The sequence below is a fragment of the Gopherus evgoodei genome, chromosome 4 (assembly GCF_007399415.2).
Source record: "Gopherus evgoodei ecotype Sinaloan lineage chromosome 4, rGopEvg1_v1.p, whole genome shotgun sequence".
Taxonomy (NCBI): Eukaryota; Metazoa; Chordata; order Testudines; family Testudinidae; genus Gopherus; species Gopherus evgoodei.
Window position 1 is genome coordinate 75,949,007 of NC_044325.1, and position 15,707 is coordinate 75,964,713.

General features: G+C 43.5%; 1 protein-coding gene across 1 annotated transcript in view; it reads left to right on the forward strand.

Annotated features, from left to right (window-relative positions):
* Positions 1–450: 450 nt before the first annotated feature.
* The window catches only part of CKAP5 (cytoskeleton associated protein 5), a 121,098-nt gene continuing 105,841 nt past the window's right edge, over positions 451–15,707 (forward strand). The window contains exons 1-4 of the mRNA XM_030559902.1: positions 451–533; positions 6,526–6,841; positions 10,155–10,246; positions 13,397–13,590. Of these exons, the coding sequence (XP_030415762.1) occupies positions 10,190–10,246; positions 13,397–13,590 (251 nt within the window). The 5' untranslated portion in view covers positions 451–533; positions 6,526–6,841; positions 10,155–10,189. The remainder of the gene's footprint in view (positions 534–6,525; positions 6,842–10,154; positions 10,247–13,396; positions 13,591–15,707) is intronic.

Consider the following 15,707-nt stretch of genomic DNA (forward strand, 5'->3'; position numbering starts at 1 on the left):
GTGTCTGACTTGCTCCAAGCTGCTGCCAAAGGAGACAAGTGGCTTGGAGCAGCACATCCTCTCCCACAAGAGCCAAGCCTTTGCTCTTCAACTTCAGAGCAGAGGAATTTAGGCCCTCCACGGGGGACACCTCAGCTGGTGCCTCAGGAAAGAAATGGGCCTTCATGAAGGGCAGGAGGAGACCTGGTAGCCCTGGAACTGTGGGTTCATGTGATCTGGAAAGGGGAGGAGGCTTGGGGACAAGTGTAGAGAAGATGGACCCCATGGGGCTGTGGGCTACTCTTTGCTAACCTCTGAAGACACTGGGAAAAGTGGGTATACAATGGGCCCGGTTGGCTTCTAACTACTCTGGGCGTCTTTGTCTGGCACATGGAAGGGGGCTGCCTCCCGTCCAGGGGCGAGGGGAGGCGGGGGCTGGTGGCGTCGGCTGCAGCGTTCTGCGCTCCGCCCTTGGAGGAGGTGCCGCCTGCTTCCCGGCCGGGGATGAAGCGCTCCGCCCGCTGTTGCAGCTGAGCCGGGTCCCGGCCGCGCGGGTGAGTGTCTGGCTTGGTCTGCTGTGGACAAGGAAAGCTGGGGGGATAATCGCCTGTCCCGGAGTGATGGCGAGGCTGTCGGGGCCTAGCGTCCGGGAGGAGGGAGGGGGCGGAGGAGACTGCGAGGATAAACAATGTCGGGCGGGAGGCCTGCTCCGCTCTATCTGGTCTCGGAGCCGAGCACTAGGGGCTGCACCGAGCCGTAGCTCCGGGCCCAGAATCTTTCCATCCGTGGAACAGCTCTGTTTTAGCTGCAGAGGGACTGCTTATAAAATGTCTCCGAGCTGCCGCATCTGGAGGAGGTGGGGCCCCGCTGGAGAGTTTGGGAGAGGACGTTTATGGCCTCGTGTGGGTTTAGGCAGGGGGAATCTGGCAGGCAAATGAGTTGTTTATTGGCTAGGGGAAGTTTAGGCCTGAGGATCTGGCAGAGTTTGAGGGGTAGCTTGCTGGAAAGCCTGGGCGAGGGGGTTAAGCAAGAAGTCCATCTGGGTGACAATTCTAGCTGTTGCAGGGAGGTTGGCTGTGTGTGAACTAGACTGGGGCTAGAGAGTGTCTCCATATGGGGGGATGGGAGGCAGCTGGTGATCTTATAGGAATCACCCCTAGCAAGAACCCCTATATGTTTAACATGCTGGTGAAGGAGGATTCAGTTCCCCTCAGCCTAAAATTTTTAAAGGCTTTCATGGCCCTTAGCTTTGTGAACACTCAGGTGGGGGAGAGGGAAGCAAGGCAGTCTGTAAGTAGTGACCCACTAGCATTTGGAGCTCTCATATCTAGCATTAGAATTTAGCCTACTTGTTCCAAAGTTGACTACATTTTGTCCTTCCTTCCCTCCCCCACCCCTTTCCATTTGCTTCTAACATTGGCCTTGTTTCAGGTTTTATTCTTGCAGCACAGGTCACTCTTGCTTTCTTAGCCAGGATGAAGAGTCAGTTTGCTTTGGCTCACCTCAGTAACTTGTATATATTTCTAGAGTGCATCTAAATTGCATTCAAAGAGTGCATTTAGGAAAAGTTACATTTTCTGGAATTTCTTTCAATTTTCATTCCTCAGTACATAGCAGTAATGTGATTAAATTTGCATTTGCTCTTTTTTTTGTTTGTTTGTTTTTTTTGAGTTCTCAGCAAGGCAGATTTAGAACAAAGTTATTGAATACTAGAGGGGAGACTTACTAAGAACACCTTATTGCTGGACATCTTTGGGCTTGTCTTCACTGGCACGTTACAGCGCTGCAACTTTCTTGCTCAGGGTTGTGAACCCCTTCTCCCCCAAGCACTGCAAGTTTCAGCGCTGTAAAGTGCACCAACACTGGGAGCTATTGCCCTTGTGGAGGTGGTGTCTGTTTTTTGTGTGTGTGTGTTTAAGTGCTGGGACAGCTCTTTATAGTGCTATGGCAGTGCTTTAACGTGGCTGTGTAGTCACAGTCCTAGTGCTGGGAAAGCTCTCTCCCAGCGCTGGGGCTGCAACTACACAGCCACATTAAAGTGCTGCTGCAGCAACGCTTCAGCATTGCTAATGAAGATATGCCCTTAGTGTATAGCTATCTTGCCTCTTCAGCTGAGAGAAACAACCTTATTCAACTGTCTTTGCCATTGTATTTGGAGTTCATTTCTCCCTATCTGTGTTTCCTGTTTATTTCCTTCCATTGAGGATTTTTGCCATGGGTTTCCATAATCTTTGGGCATGATTTCTTCAAGATCGTTGTCATCCCTGCAGATGGCTTAATGAGATTCTCTCTACCTCCCAAAACAGTACCCACCCCTCTTCCGTTGCTGAGGAATATCCAATCATTGACTTAAAGCAGAGGTGGGCAAACTTTTTGGCCCGAGGGCTGCATTGGGTTTTGTAAATTGTATGGAGGGCCAGTTAGGAGAGGGGGTCATGGCCTGGCCCCCAGCTCCTATCTGACCCTCCCTGGTACCCCTGCCCCATCCACCCCTGCCTGTTCCCTGATGGCCCCTCTGGGACCCCTGCCCCATCCACCCCCCCTCCATGGCCCCTGGACCCCTGCCGCCCCATCCAACCCCTTCTCATTCCTGACTGCCCCCCAGGACGCCTACACCCATTCAACCTCCTGTTCTCTCCAACCCCTATCCACACCTCTGATCACAACCCCGAACTCCCCTGCTTGCTAGCCAATCCCCCTGTTCCCTGCCCCCTTACCACTCTGCCTGGAGCACTGGTGGTCAACAAGGCACTGCCCCAGGAGCTCACAGCTCTGCCACCCAGAGCATTGTGCTGGTGGCAGAGCAAGCTGGCTGCAGGAGAGGGGGGACAGCAGTGGCGGCGCCGGGGGCTAGCCTTCAGGGCCAGGAGCTTGGGAGCCAGGCAGGATGGTCCCACTGGTCATAGTTTGCCCACTTCTGACTTAAAGCCTACCAGTGTTTCTCTTTTAATCATCTTGAGAAATTTTTACTGAGTGACATGGTTAAAGTTCCCCAGATTTATCATTGCTCCTCTTGAAGTCATCAAGAGGTCAGGACTGATAATAGGACTTGAGTTTTTCAGTAGTAGAGTAGAACCTGCTACACAAGCCCAAAGAGTTCTAGCTAGGTCTGATTGAACAGACTATAGTTCTTGGATTAGGAATATTTTACACACTCAGTTTTTCTGTTGCACTGTTGAGAGTTGTAAAGTAAAAGCTGGTTGTCTGCTGCTCTGATCTGTTGGGTTTTCTGAAGAACTTTTCTATCGGGCTATTTTAATGTGTTCAGATTTTAGCTTAGGTGAAACTTAAGGCTCAGATGCCATGGTGATGAAACTCATAAATATTGTAAATGTGATTAAAACTTTAATCTAGTTCAAGTAAAACCTGGCATTTTCAGAGCTAGAAATTAAGCATGACTTGGAACTGCTATAAAATAAGTACATGTGGACAGATAATCCTGTCCTGTCAATGCAGTGTGTAGTCATCCCTTCAGAAAGAAGGGAACAACCTGAATTGGCAGGTCTAATCTCAGCTGATTCATTCAACTAATATTGTAGCTTTCTTTATAGTGGGCAAAACAATGCCTCCACTGCAGGAGAAACTTTAGTGGCTTAATTTTTTTTAATACTTTGAAGAGAGCCTCCTTGGAAATTTGACTTGATCTAACCAATTTCACAGAATTTAATCTTTTTAAACAATCTTCTAGAAAAGTTTGTTTTACTTGTAAGAGTACAACAGTATTGAAACAGTAGGTATCTGTTCTTCTGGAACAGTAATGTTTTGATACTGAAATGATGGGGAGTCATGAATACTGCGATAGCAGGAGCAGACGTCTGTTCCTGTAATATGTCCATTCTGGCTTAGGACAAACTAGTCTTGTTGGTATTTGCACTTGTCATGGACCAGTCATTTGCGAAGTGAAACAGGATTATTTTTGCTAAATAAGTTCTATGTTTCTAAACATCTCAAAACCAAATGTCTTCACTATTTGCATCTTCAAGACTTTAAGAGCCAGGTTTAGGTAACAGAACTAAGGCTTTGGCTACACTGAAGACTTCTGCTAGCATAGTTATGTCGCTTAGGGTTGTAATCCCTGACCAACATAGCTGCACTGGCAAAAGTCCATGGTGTAGATGCAGCCAAACCAGTAAAGTTCAGTTTTGCCATTATAGTTGCATCCACACTAGGAGCACTTTGGCAGTATAATGCACTGTCACTCCTACTGTAGACATGGCCTACGTTTCTAGTTAAATTTGGCAGCCAACTGTTGCTCTTCAGTGTTACTAAAAACTTTCACTTGACAACCTCTTCCTCATTATGTCACAACAAACCTTGGGCAGTTTGTCCACAGCTTTATAATGTTCTCTCAGCATTTCCCACTTTAACGCTTTATGTCTCTTGGAATCCTCCAGGTGTTAGCCTTGTGTTAGAGTCATAGGGTCTAGTCTATGCCCCAGCCTGTAACCAGTCTTGTGGGAGGGGCCCATTTAGTGTGCTGGGACCCATGGAGTTCCACATGGGCAGGCCCATGGTCTCCAGGACTCTGAGACTAGGCCTTTGGCAACAGCTATCCCTGTCTCTCTCTCTGTCTCTGCAGTAAATCCAGCCAAGCCAGAGTCCTGCACCAGGTTTGTACTGTACCCCTTCAGGGCATGACACACTCATTGAGTATTTACAGTGAAACAGGCAGCCTTTTCAAAACAAGGTAACCTATATTAGTCACCTGGCGCATACACAAGCTGAAAGTCCTTAGATTAGCACAGAGAGGAAGAAGTTAAGTCAGTCCACCCAGGTCAAACCAGTGCCATGATGAGCCAGCCAAGCTGTGATAGACTCCATCTCTTGCTCTCCCTCTCCCCCTTGTCTGTCTCCCGAGGGTTTTCTGCTGTTTGTTGTTCAGTCGTTGGACATCTTTGTCTTACTGGTTGCTCTGATTCAAGGTCAGTTTTAGACAGTTTTTATGACCCTGTTCATGGCAACCAGGTGATACCCTACCTCATGCCTTCTGTGCTGTCTGACCAGGAGACATACTTTTTTACAGTGTGAAGTGAAGAGGGAAACTGAGGCACACATAGGATTCATAAATATTACAGAAAATTCCTCTTGTCACATCTTTCCTCTCCTCTCTTGCCTATAAACTACCTATAGGGTCTGTAGACATAGCCCTTTCCTTGGCATCCTTTATACGTCAGCTGCTCTGTATTATAGGAGCTTGTCCAGCCAAGAGTTGCTAGGGAGGGTTTGCCTTTCATCTCTGCAGATGAATCTGGGAATTTGCAGTTATAAATGTCTTATTGATCAAGCCAAAACCAAACCAGTTTTGCAAAACTTTCTTCAGTTGATTAGCAGGCTTTCATTTTTTGGATAGTGCTGAATTGTAACAATTGACTTTGAAAGAACTAGAATCGGTTCTTTATTTGAACTTTTCATCCTATTTACTAGTGAACTAGTTGGAAAAGTTCCAGAGCTAAAACACTTCAGTCTTGCAAATCTATTAGTAATAAAGCAGTCTTAGTATAGCATGCATTGTTATCTATGGAGGCTAATTGCTATTTAGATGTTAGAAAGTATTCACACTGGCATTCATATGCCTCCTGTAAGAAGCCTTCAGATAATAAAAGCAGAACCTTGGTTGCAAATGAGGTCTTTGGAGTATCATACAAGACTTAAAAAATTGGAGAGGCATGCAGAACCTATTAAAGGATCTCAAGGGTTTTTCACTTTCATTTTTAAGCTATTTTGACAGAAGAAAAATATAAAATATATGTAAGATGTTAAGAATAAGGAATATGTGGGGCAATACTTAAGCCTAAAGAGAAGTAATCTTTAAGACTGCAATTCTCCAGCTGTTGACAATTGAGTGTTTTTTTATTTTTTTTGCTGATTCTCAGAGAGCTGGTTGCTTATAGGATGCTGGTTGGTTTTCATTACTTCTATATGTGATTTGGCATCTGGAAGGCAGGGTAAAATGTACTACTTTCCTATAACTTTAGTTGTCATAGATGTTATGTGATTGTGAGTGAGAAGGAAGCTGTTGAAGAATGGGTAGGAAGGTTTCTGGGGGCCTGACTTTCTGCCACATTATGAAAAGGCTTGAGGACCCCTATTTTAGGGCTGGCCTTACTTTTGGTCATGAGATGATCCCTAAAATACAAAAAGCTATGGAGTTAAACTTCAGAAACTTCAGCACTGAATTAACAGGCTCAAAGATAAAATAGCTGGATGAAGAGAGAGGTCCACTTTGCTCAGTGTTACATTAACACTTCACTAGAAAGCTACTTAACTTTTACTGTTGCTGTGTTGATCATAATGTTAGATGCAACTCTGGTGGGGCTAGTGTGGTCGCTTCTGTCCTATACCAAACCTTTACTTAGTGCTTAACACTGGAAGACTTTGGAGAGAAGCAAAACACTTCCTTTTATTCATGGAGTAGTGAGTTCATGTTGCTGATCTCTCCTCTTGGACACAGCTGAGGGTTTGCCTTGAACAAGGCAAGTGTTGAACTTTTTTTGTTGCAATGCTTTCTGGTACCTTCATTTTAATATCTGTCCCTGTCTCTTCTAGGCTTTCTTCTTGTGAATAACTTGAGACCTTGTGTCTGCTGCTCCTTGTAGACTTCCTCAAGAACATGAAATAAACAAGTGACAGTTTCACTGCTGCTCCCAGGATTCTGAGTAGGCGCCATAAATCTATCCAATGTCTTAACTTCACACTCCTGCTGCTTGGCAAAGCTGAGTAGCAGATGCTGGAGCTGTCTGCAGATTGGGGAAGACAATGCTACGTCTGTTTACATTTGGTTCCTTTCTGGATGGTTACCGTCACAATTATAAGGACTAGAAACAATCCCTCACACACTTGGGAAGCTTCCCACTTGTTACTGGTAAATGTATTTTTCAAACCCTTACTTTAGTGCCCACAAGCATTATGGGAAAGGTGGATCTTTGGCTGGGCCGGATTAATCGTTTGTGGGCTTGGCACCTCTTGCCTGGAGAGGCCCAGCCAAGCCCCCCACACTGTTTTTCCCCCCCGCCTAACTGCCGAGACTGGCCAGGCTTCTGCACCAGTCCCAAGTGGCTTAGCTCTAGGGAGACAGGTGGGGCCCCATAGGTGGTGGGAAGCAAAGACTGCCTGGAGCTGGAGGTGCACTGGGGTCTCGTCGGGGGCTGAGAGGAGCAAGTGATTGGGGGGAGGAGGGTAGAGGGAGCCAGCAGGCTGGCAGTCTCAGGGCACAGTGTTATCTTTAATCTACTTGTAGGACTAGGTGAAAAATAACAGGTAGTTCAGAGAGATTTCGTGGAAGAGGGGAATCAGTATAAGATGTAGGAAGAGAAGAGGTCAGATATGTAGATGCAAATTCAGTTACAGAATACTGGTGATCTGGCTTGAAACAGAGGGGCTCTGACACCATAAGGTGCATTAATGAAACTGACTTTATTGTACTACAGTAACTCCTCACTTAAAGTTGTAGTTATGTTCCTGGAAAATGAGACTTTAAGTGAAACTATGTTAGGTGAATCCCATTTCCCTATAAGAGTTAATGTAAATAAGAGAGGTTAGGTTCCAGGGAAATTTTTGTCACCCAACTATATATTGTATAGATATACACACAGTATACGTTTTAAACAATTTAATACTGTTCACAGCTATGATGATTGTGAACCTTGGTTGAGATGGAGAAGTTAGAGGGTGGAAGAGGTAGAGAGCTTTCCCAGGGAATGCCTTGCTGCTAAATCATGAACTAGCACTTGGCTGAGCCCTCAAGGGTTAACACTGTTGTTAATGTAGCCTCTCACACAAAGCAGCACAAACATGAGGGAGGGGAGAGAGAGCATAGCAGACAGAGGCAGACACACACCCTTGTGTGTAGGGGAGAGAGAGATGCACACTGCCCCTTTAAGTAAGCTGACCCACTCTTAAATGTATTGTCTTTTTAAGTGGATCAGGAAGTTGATACAGTGGGTGCTGCCCCAAGCTCTCTGTCTCTCTCCCTCTGTGTCCTCTCCCTGCTCTATATGGAGAAGGGGTAAGCTGAGTGCAGGAGCAGGGGGGAGGGGGACACCTGACATTAGCAGCTCCTTTCCTCTCCCCTGCACAGCAAGCAGGAGTCTCTGGGAGCAGCTCCAAGGCAGAGGACAGGAGCAGTACATGACATTGTAGGGAGGGACAGCTGAACTGCTGGCAATTGATAGCCTGCTGAGTGGCTGCGGCACAGGGAACTGAGGGGAGTGCGGAGCTGATAGGGGGGCTACCAGTCCACCCTGATTACAAGCCCCCACCAGCTAGCTGCAATGAGTTGCTTTTCCTGCAAGCAGTGGTTAGAAGGGAGCATTGCATAACTTTAAACAAGCATGTTCCTTAATTGATCATCAATGTAACAACAAAACAACTTAACCAGGACAACTTTAAGTGGGGAGTTACTGTACTTCTGTGAAGTGTGGAAGTGTGTGGTTTTTTTTAATGGTGCTTCTCCTGTGGCATGTGTGTTGTTTTTTTTGTTTTGTTTTTAAATGGTACCTCCTTTAACACAAACTTCAAGGATTGAATTCTGCCCTAGATACAGAGTACCTTTTTGTGTTGAAGTTAATGGCTTGTCCTACCTTATGTACCAAGGGAAGAATTTGGTCAGTAGGCTGAAATTAAGCTCTGGTATAAATGGGTGAAATGCCCATTTAAATTGATGAGTTGTATCCACTTACAGAGGGCTAAATTTGGTCCATAATCTAAATTAAATTGGCAAACAGGAATAGTAAACCCAGCCATTGTTGGCCTTCCCACCCTCCTATGCATAGAATCTTAGAGTGATCTGGGGATGGCCTCTTTATTATTACTCTAATGTATTTTTAACTAAATAGGACAAGTCCCCATTTTTGTTGGCTCCTTAAGTTTGATTTCTGTCTTTGCTTCTGCAAAACCAAACTTGTCCTATTTTCAATACCATTTAAGTAACTCTGCTGTTGCTGAAAAGGAAGAAAACAATCACATCAGTGTTTGCAAACGAGGAAAGACAAATTACATAGTTACACTTCAGAGTAGGTTTGCCACTTTTGATTGTACTTTCTGCACATAAGCCTAATGTTGACTCTTTCTTTTACTGTGGAGACTCTGTGCAAATTAGCTGGTTGTTCTCACCATGGATGTATAAATCTTGAGCAATATCCCTGGAAGCTGAGAGTATTTGAGTAGATCTTCCTGATTTAATTAAAAAAAGTACCTGAGTTTATAAAGTAACTCTAGAAGATGACCCACCTACTATTATCTATTACTATTCTTCCTGTTCTGCACATCCTAGTTGCTATTCTGGATTCTTTGCAACTGCTTCAAGTTGACCCTTTTTTCCAGATTCACTTCATCTGTTTGTATACAGAGCCCTGGGAACTCTTCCCTTCCTGCTGCTGAATTTTTTTTTCCTACTAATTTCTTCTCCCTTGTAGCAGTATTCTTGGTTTATTTGCTGAGCAGTCATACTAGTCACATAATACATCCAAGATGGGGATTGGATCTCGATTGTCTGTGACCCATTCCTGTTAGATTTAAGAAACTTCTAGAAATATTTAAATGAATGTGAATTTGTAAAAAATTGACCTGCTGCTGACAACTGTTAGCTCTGTGTCCCTCTGAACAAATGATAAAACTAATTTGACTGCTAGCATAAATGGGTCTGTACCTCTTTCAGCACTGTTCAAATCAATCATGCTTTTTTGTCAAGGTCCTAGAAATGGCTGTCCTTATACTAGCAAGTCAACTATTTTCAGAGTACCTGTTGCTGACAATTCTTGACAGAAATGAGTCAGCTTTCTAGTGTAGATAGGCACCTAGTCCTTTTTGGCTCTTTTAAAAACTTCCTTGAACTCGCTATACTTAGTCTGACTTCTGCGTGTCTTATTTCCCGTTTGAAATTTTCCCAGACCAAGGCTTCAGTCCCCTGGAATATAACAGATTACAGCATCAATGTTCTTTAACCTGTAACTGTTTAGTTGCCTTTCTTCTAAGGCTAGAAGAATACCATGGTCTTAGTGGTGGGTACCTAAATATAATGGCTTGCTTAATTCCCACCCAACCTCAGCTACAAGGATTAGAATGTTTTTATGGAATGTTGGATTTTCACTTTTATTTCTGTTGGAATAATAAACTAGATGTAGCACCTTCTGAAACTGCCTGGCTTGTTGGAGTTAACTACATTTTTCTCTCCCCAGGAATTACTGTAACTATAGAGAGAACCTGAGGCACAATGGGAGACGATAGTGAGTGGATTAAACTGTCCATTGACCAGAAATGTGAACACAAGGTAGGAGAACTTGTCCGTGGGAGCTGGCTTGCTCCATGTACTTGGTGTGGGTGGTTCAATGTGGCTGCTGTACATACTATTTACACCAAAGTGGGTAGAGTCTGGACAATCCCATGTTGAAGCATGCAACCTTATTTGAAACTGCCTTAGTTCTGTTAACAAAAGAGGGAACTGAAAGCTGAGTAGGATTTCTAGAGCAGAACTTAGTTGATAGCCTCCTCTTAATAGATCAATCGAAGTGTAGTGTCCAACATGTTCATGTTCCACACATGAGATGGGTGTCCATGTCAGCTCCTCTGCAGTTGAACTGCTGCTAGGACCCCTGAGGAGTGATAGGAAGAATTGATAACCTGTGATGATGATATATCCATTTTTCATGTCTACCTTCAAGTACAGTAGAACCTCAGAGTTATGAACACCAGCTTTACTAATTGACCAGTCAACCACATACCTCATCTGGAACTGGAAGTACACAATCAGGGAGCAGCAGAGATTGGGAGGGGGGGCAAATAAAGTACAGTACTATGTTAAACGTAAACTACTAAAAAAAGGGAAAGCAGCATGTTTCTTTACATAGGAAATTTTCAAAACAGTATTTAGTCAATGTTCAGTTGTAAACTTTTGAAAGAACAACCATAATATTTTGGTCAGTTATGAACAACCTCCATTCCTGAGGTGTTTGTAACTCTGAGGTTATACTGTAATGATGGAAGAGAAATCTTGAGGTTGCCAACACAGCCAGGATGTCTTGATACGCAGGAAAAATAAAACTTTCAGAATTTAAATTCAGTTAGGCTAATGTATTTGGTAAACTAAGTACACCTCTACCTCGATATAACACTGTCCTTGGGAGCCAAAATATCTTACTGCGTTATAGGTGAAATCGTGTTATATTGAACTTGCTTTGATCCACTGGATTGTGCAGCCCCATCTCTTCTCTTCCTTCCTCCCCACCCACCCCCCCCCCGAGCACTGCTTTACTGCATTGTATCCAAACTTGTGTTATGTCAGGTGGTTTTATATCAAGCTAGCAGTGTATTCAGTATGTACTAGGAGTTTGAGATTAGGTATATGTACATTCTGTGGATTTTATTCCCACTTCAATCTCCTGACAAGTCTTATGTGGAGGAATTGAATCTGGTTCCAGCTGACTGGCAAGTATAACTGAGCTGGGAGGTCCTTAAGGCCAAAGTGAATTGTACTCAACCTGTAAATTTAAGGAGCTTATGCATCCTTGCACTCCATCTTACTGAACAAACTGGAAGAAAGGTAACTAAACACTTACGAGCAAATACTAAGGGTGATCAACTATTTTTAGATAAAAATTAAGAATTTTCCTAAGATGGGTCTTCCATGCTTTCTTAACTGTGAAAGCCTTTTCTACCTTCAAGAAAAGCTGCATTGGAATATAAAATACTTTCCAAACTCTCACTCCAGCTAAAATGGGCATAGAATCACAAATTGAAGTTGGGGGAAAAAACTGTTGGAATCACCTCATCTTTAATTCAGGATCGGTCCCTGCAGATATAACTTTGTTTTTATGTACTACACTTTAGAAGTTGGTTTCTCAAGAATTAAAGTGGGAGGCATCTATGCTTAGCCTGACATATATCAGTATAAGAATCTTGGAGATTCCCACAGCCACAAGACTTATGCTGCTCTATAGATTAGGAGTCTCAAAGTTTAGCAACCCTAGGTCCTCCATTTTTATTGAAAAATGTTGGGGGACCCCAAGCCTCCCCTGCTCAGCCCTTGCCCTGCCCCTCCCTCTGTGGCACTCTTTTCCCCCATCCTCACTCACTTTCACAGGCTGGGGCAGGTGGTTGGGGTGCAGGAGGGGGGTTGGGTTGCAGGTTCTGGGAGGGAGTTTTGGTGTGAGAGGGGGTGTGGGCTCTGGGTATGAGAGGGCGTTTGGGTGTGGGCCCTGGGCTGGAGCAAGGGGTAGGGGTGCAGGCTCCTGCTGGGTGGTGCTTAATTCTGGTGGCTCCCAAAAGCAACCGGAACACCTCTCTGGCAGCAGCTCATAGGTGTGGGGGTGTGGGGTGTCTCTGTGCACTGCCCTTGCCCGCAAGCACCGCTCCCATTGACTGCAGTTCCCAGCCATTGGGAGCTGTGGCCTTTGAACTTCGGATGGAGGCAGTGCACGGAGGGACATTCTCCCCCCCCTCCCCAACATCTTAGCCCCACTGCACTGACAGACTTTTTTTAGCGCAAGGGAGTTGAGGAGGAGGAGCTAATCAGCAGGCTCCTTGGACCCCTGGAGGTACCCTCAGTGGACCCCAGTTTGAGAAATGCTGCTTTAGATGTTGTATTGTCTGATTTATACTCAACCAAAAAAAATTATCCTGTTTTTTTTCCCCCGCACTTGGAAGTTTCAGACTGCATCTCAGACATTCTGCCTTGACGTGTCATCAAGTTGCATGCATTTTATGTTGATCATCCTTGGAAAGAGTACTTTGGGATTATGTAGCTGCCCAGTTCATACAGATGGAGAAGTTTTAAATACTGTTCTAAAATGTTTTTGTTTAGCTTGTATGTTCTAAGTAATCTTGGCTGTATTCATTTAAGGTAGCAGTGATGGTTTTTGTGTTTGTGTGTTAGTTTTGTGGTTGTTTTGTTTTGAAGTTAAACATGACCTAAAATGTACTCTTCTGGACACACAGGCTAGGGCAGAATAAACAGTGTCTGTAACTGAATAAATGTATTAATCATAACTCTTGCCATGATCAAAATTAAACCAATTCTACAAAGCTAGTACATACACTTAGGACCTGAAGCGGTACAGAATTCCTATTGAGGAAGATAAGAATTCTGCACATAGACGGCTTGTAGGATTAAACACTTTTTTTTTTTCAAATCTTCAGTGGACTAACAAGCAATAATACTAGTGTGGGTAAAACTAATTCTTACATGAACCTGATGTTTCTTCGGTGGAGAATAGGCAGACTAGCTGCGGTTGGTGTATCTACACAAATTTCATTCACAACTGATCTTCTGTGTGCTTGCTATTCTTAGCCTGTGCTTCCTTTGATCAGAGAGAACTATTCAAGCTATGTACTGAGAAGGACAAATCTACACAAATTATAATGAAAGTTGAACAGCAGGTTTTTTAACTAAATGCAGTGCCTAACTCATGACTTCTTTTCCTAGTTGTGGAAAGCCAGAATGAATGGCTATGAAGAAGCTCTGAAGCTTTTTCAGAAAATAGAAGACGAGAAAAGCCCTGAGTGGTCCAAGTATCTGGGACTAATAAAAAAATTTGTGACAGACTCCAATGCGGTGGCTCAGTTGAAAGGATTAGAAGCAGCACTTGCCTATGTTGAAAATGCTCATGTAGCAGGAAAGTAAGTCCTTTCTCCTTCCTAATGTTTGTGATAGTTAACATGACCTTTCTAGGAAGAGCTAATTTGTCCTGTGCAGCTGCCACTCTTAGTGTTTCTGCCATGTTGCCAATTTGCTGCCTGATCTGAAGAAACTGTTTACTGGATGGCCAGTTGCTAATGACTCTGCTGTGCTCTGACTGTAACTTCTTGTGTTCATAAGCTCTGTGACAAAACAGTGTGTTTAGTATTGTAAATCCTAAAAAAAAAAAAAGTTCTGAAACAGGAAAGACAAGTAAAATTCACTGATGAGTTGAAGGAATGGATGCCATAAACGAGGATTCCTTTTCTCACTTGACCATAATGCGTTAAGCAGTCTTATAACTTGAGAAGGGTAGAAGTGGAATAAAAAATTCAAAGTTAAAAAATCTTTCAAATGAAACTGAACTCCTCCTCAATAGACCTAGATGGAGTGAGTAGAAAACATAATTAGCTTTGGAGTCAGGCTTAGATGAGATTGCCTGGATTATGTATCGTAAAAATACTATGTGATTTTTAGTTTTAATGTGCAAAATCCCAGCCAACTAACAGTTTGTGAATCATTTGTGATTGTCAAACCATATAAGTGAAAACTCATTCTAATGTGTTAAGTGATCTGGTCTATCATCCAATATAGTGTACAGTGCAAGGTTACAAGAAATCAGGAGCTGCTGTTTGCATGGTAGCTGTTTCTTCAAACCTACTGATGTTTAGAAAAGAGCCATCTGGGTTAACTTTCTTCCTCCTGACTCAGGGTGGATTTGATTTAAATCACTAGTCAGGAAGACTAGATTTAATCATGGATTTCTACATAAAAGTGCATTCTTGTTGTTCGTTATAGCCTTAATAGATATTCTTCACAACTCCTGAGATAGATGAGACCCAAACTGGGTCTCTTTTACAGCCCACTGCCATTATAGGCTTTCCCTTCTGGTAAGAGAATGGTATGGTAGGTCTCAGATCAATTAAGGCTACATTCAGAAAGACCTCAAGACTCCTGGAATATTCTGCTCAAACAGTTTCACTTTTGTTTCTACTGCTTTTCCCTCCCTTCTCACATTTATCTCCAAACTGTTTCTCCTTGTCCAGATCTATTTTGCCCCCAACAATTTTCTGTTCATTGAACTTTTTGAAACTTGTGTATTTCTCTCCTTGTCATAAGGAACTTACAGGAAATAATAGTGTGGGACATACTTTTTAGTTTTTTAATATGTAATGAATTTTATTAGCAGTCTAATAATTTCTATTGCTAAGTTGCAGAAAAAGTAAAATGGGGAGGGGAGAAGTCTTACAATTAAATGCGTCAACTTTTCATAATTTAACTGGAAAATTCTATATGCTCTAGAAATGTAGAAATCAAACCAATGAACTTTGTTTATCTCTAGTTCAAAACTAGCAACCCACTTCACCATGTTCGTTGGACGTAGCATTAGAAATCAGTTAACCTTAACTCAGGACGTTAAGAAAATACAGCACTCCAAGCAATTGTAGGTGGTCTTCTCCAGTATACAAGAGAAGTTAAAATTGTCATATTTTGGGGAATTGCTTCATCAGGCTATAGACAGCCAGAACTGCTTGTATAGTGAACAGTGGTGTTCTAATATCGCTGTTTTTTTAATTAAGGAGCAGAAGTTTTTAGAATAGACTGTCTTTCCCAACCAAAGTGCAGTATTGCCAACCGCAGTGATATCCTAGATTTTATTATACCTTTCTCTGCTTCCATAGCCCAGGGTATATCTACATAGCAAAGAAAAACCCGGGGCTGGCCAATGCCAGCCAACTCGGGCTCATAGGGCGTTGGCTGTGGGGCTGTTTCATTGTGTGAAGACTTCCAGGCTTGGACTGGAGCACGGGCTCTAGGACCGTCCCACCCTGCAGGGTTGTAGAGCCCAGGCTCTAGTCCAAGCCTGGAAGTCATTCACAGCAATGAAACAGCACCGCAGCCTGAGCCCTGCAAGCCTGAGTCGGCTGGCATGGACCAGTTGCAGGTTTTGCTTGGCTATGTAGATGTACCCTCATAGTATAGACTTAGTGTTGTCCACTTTTCGTTCAGCTCGATGAAGAGAGCATCTGTGTTGGAAATTTTTACTCTATTTCAAATG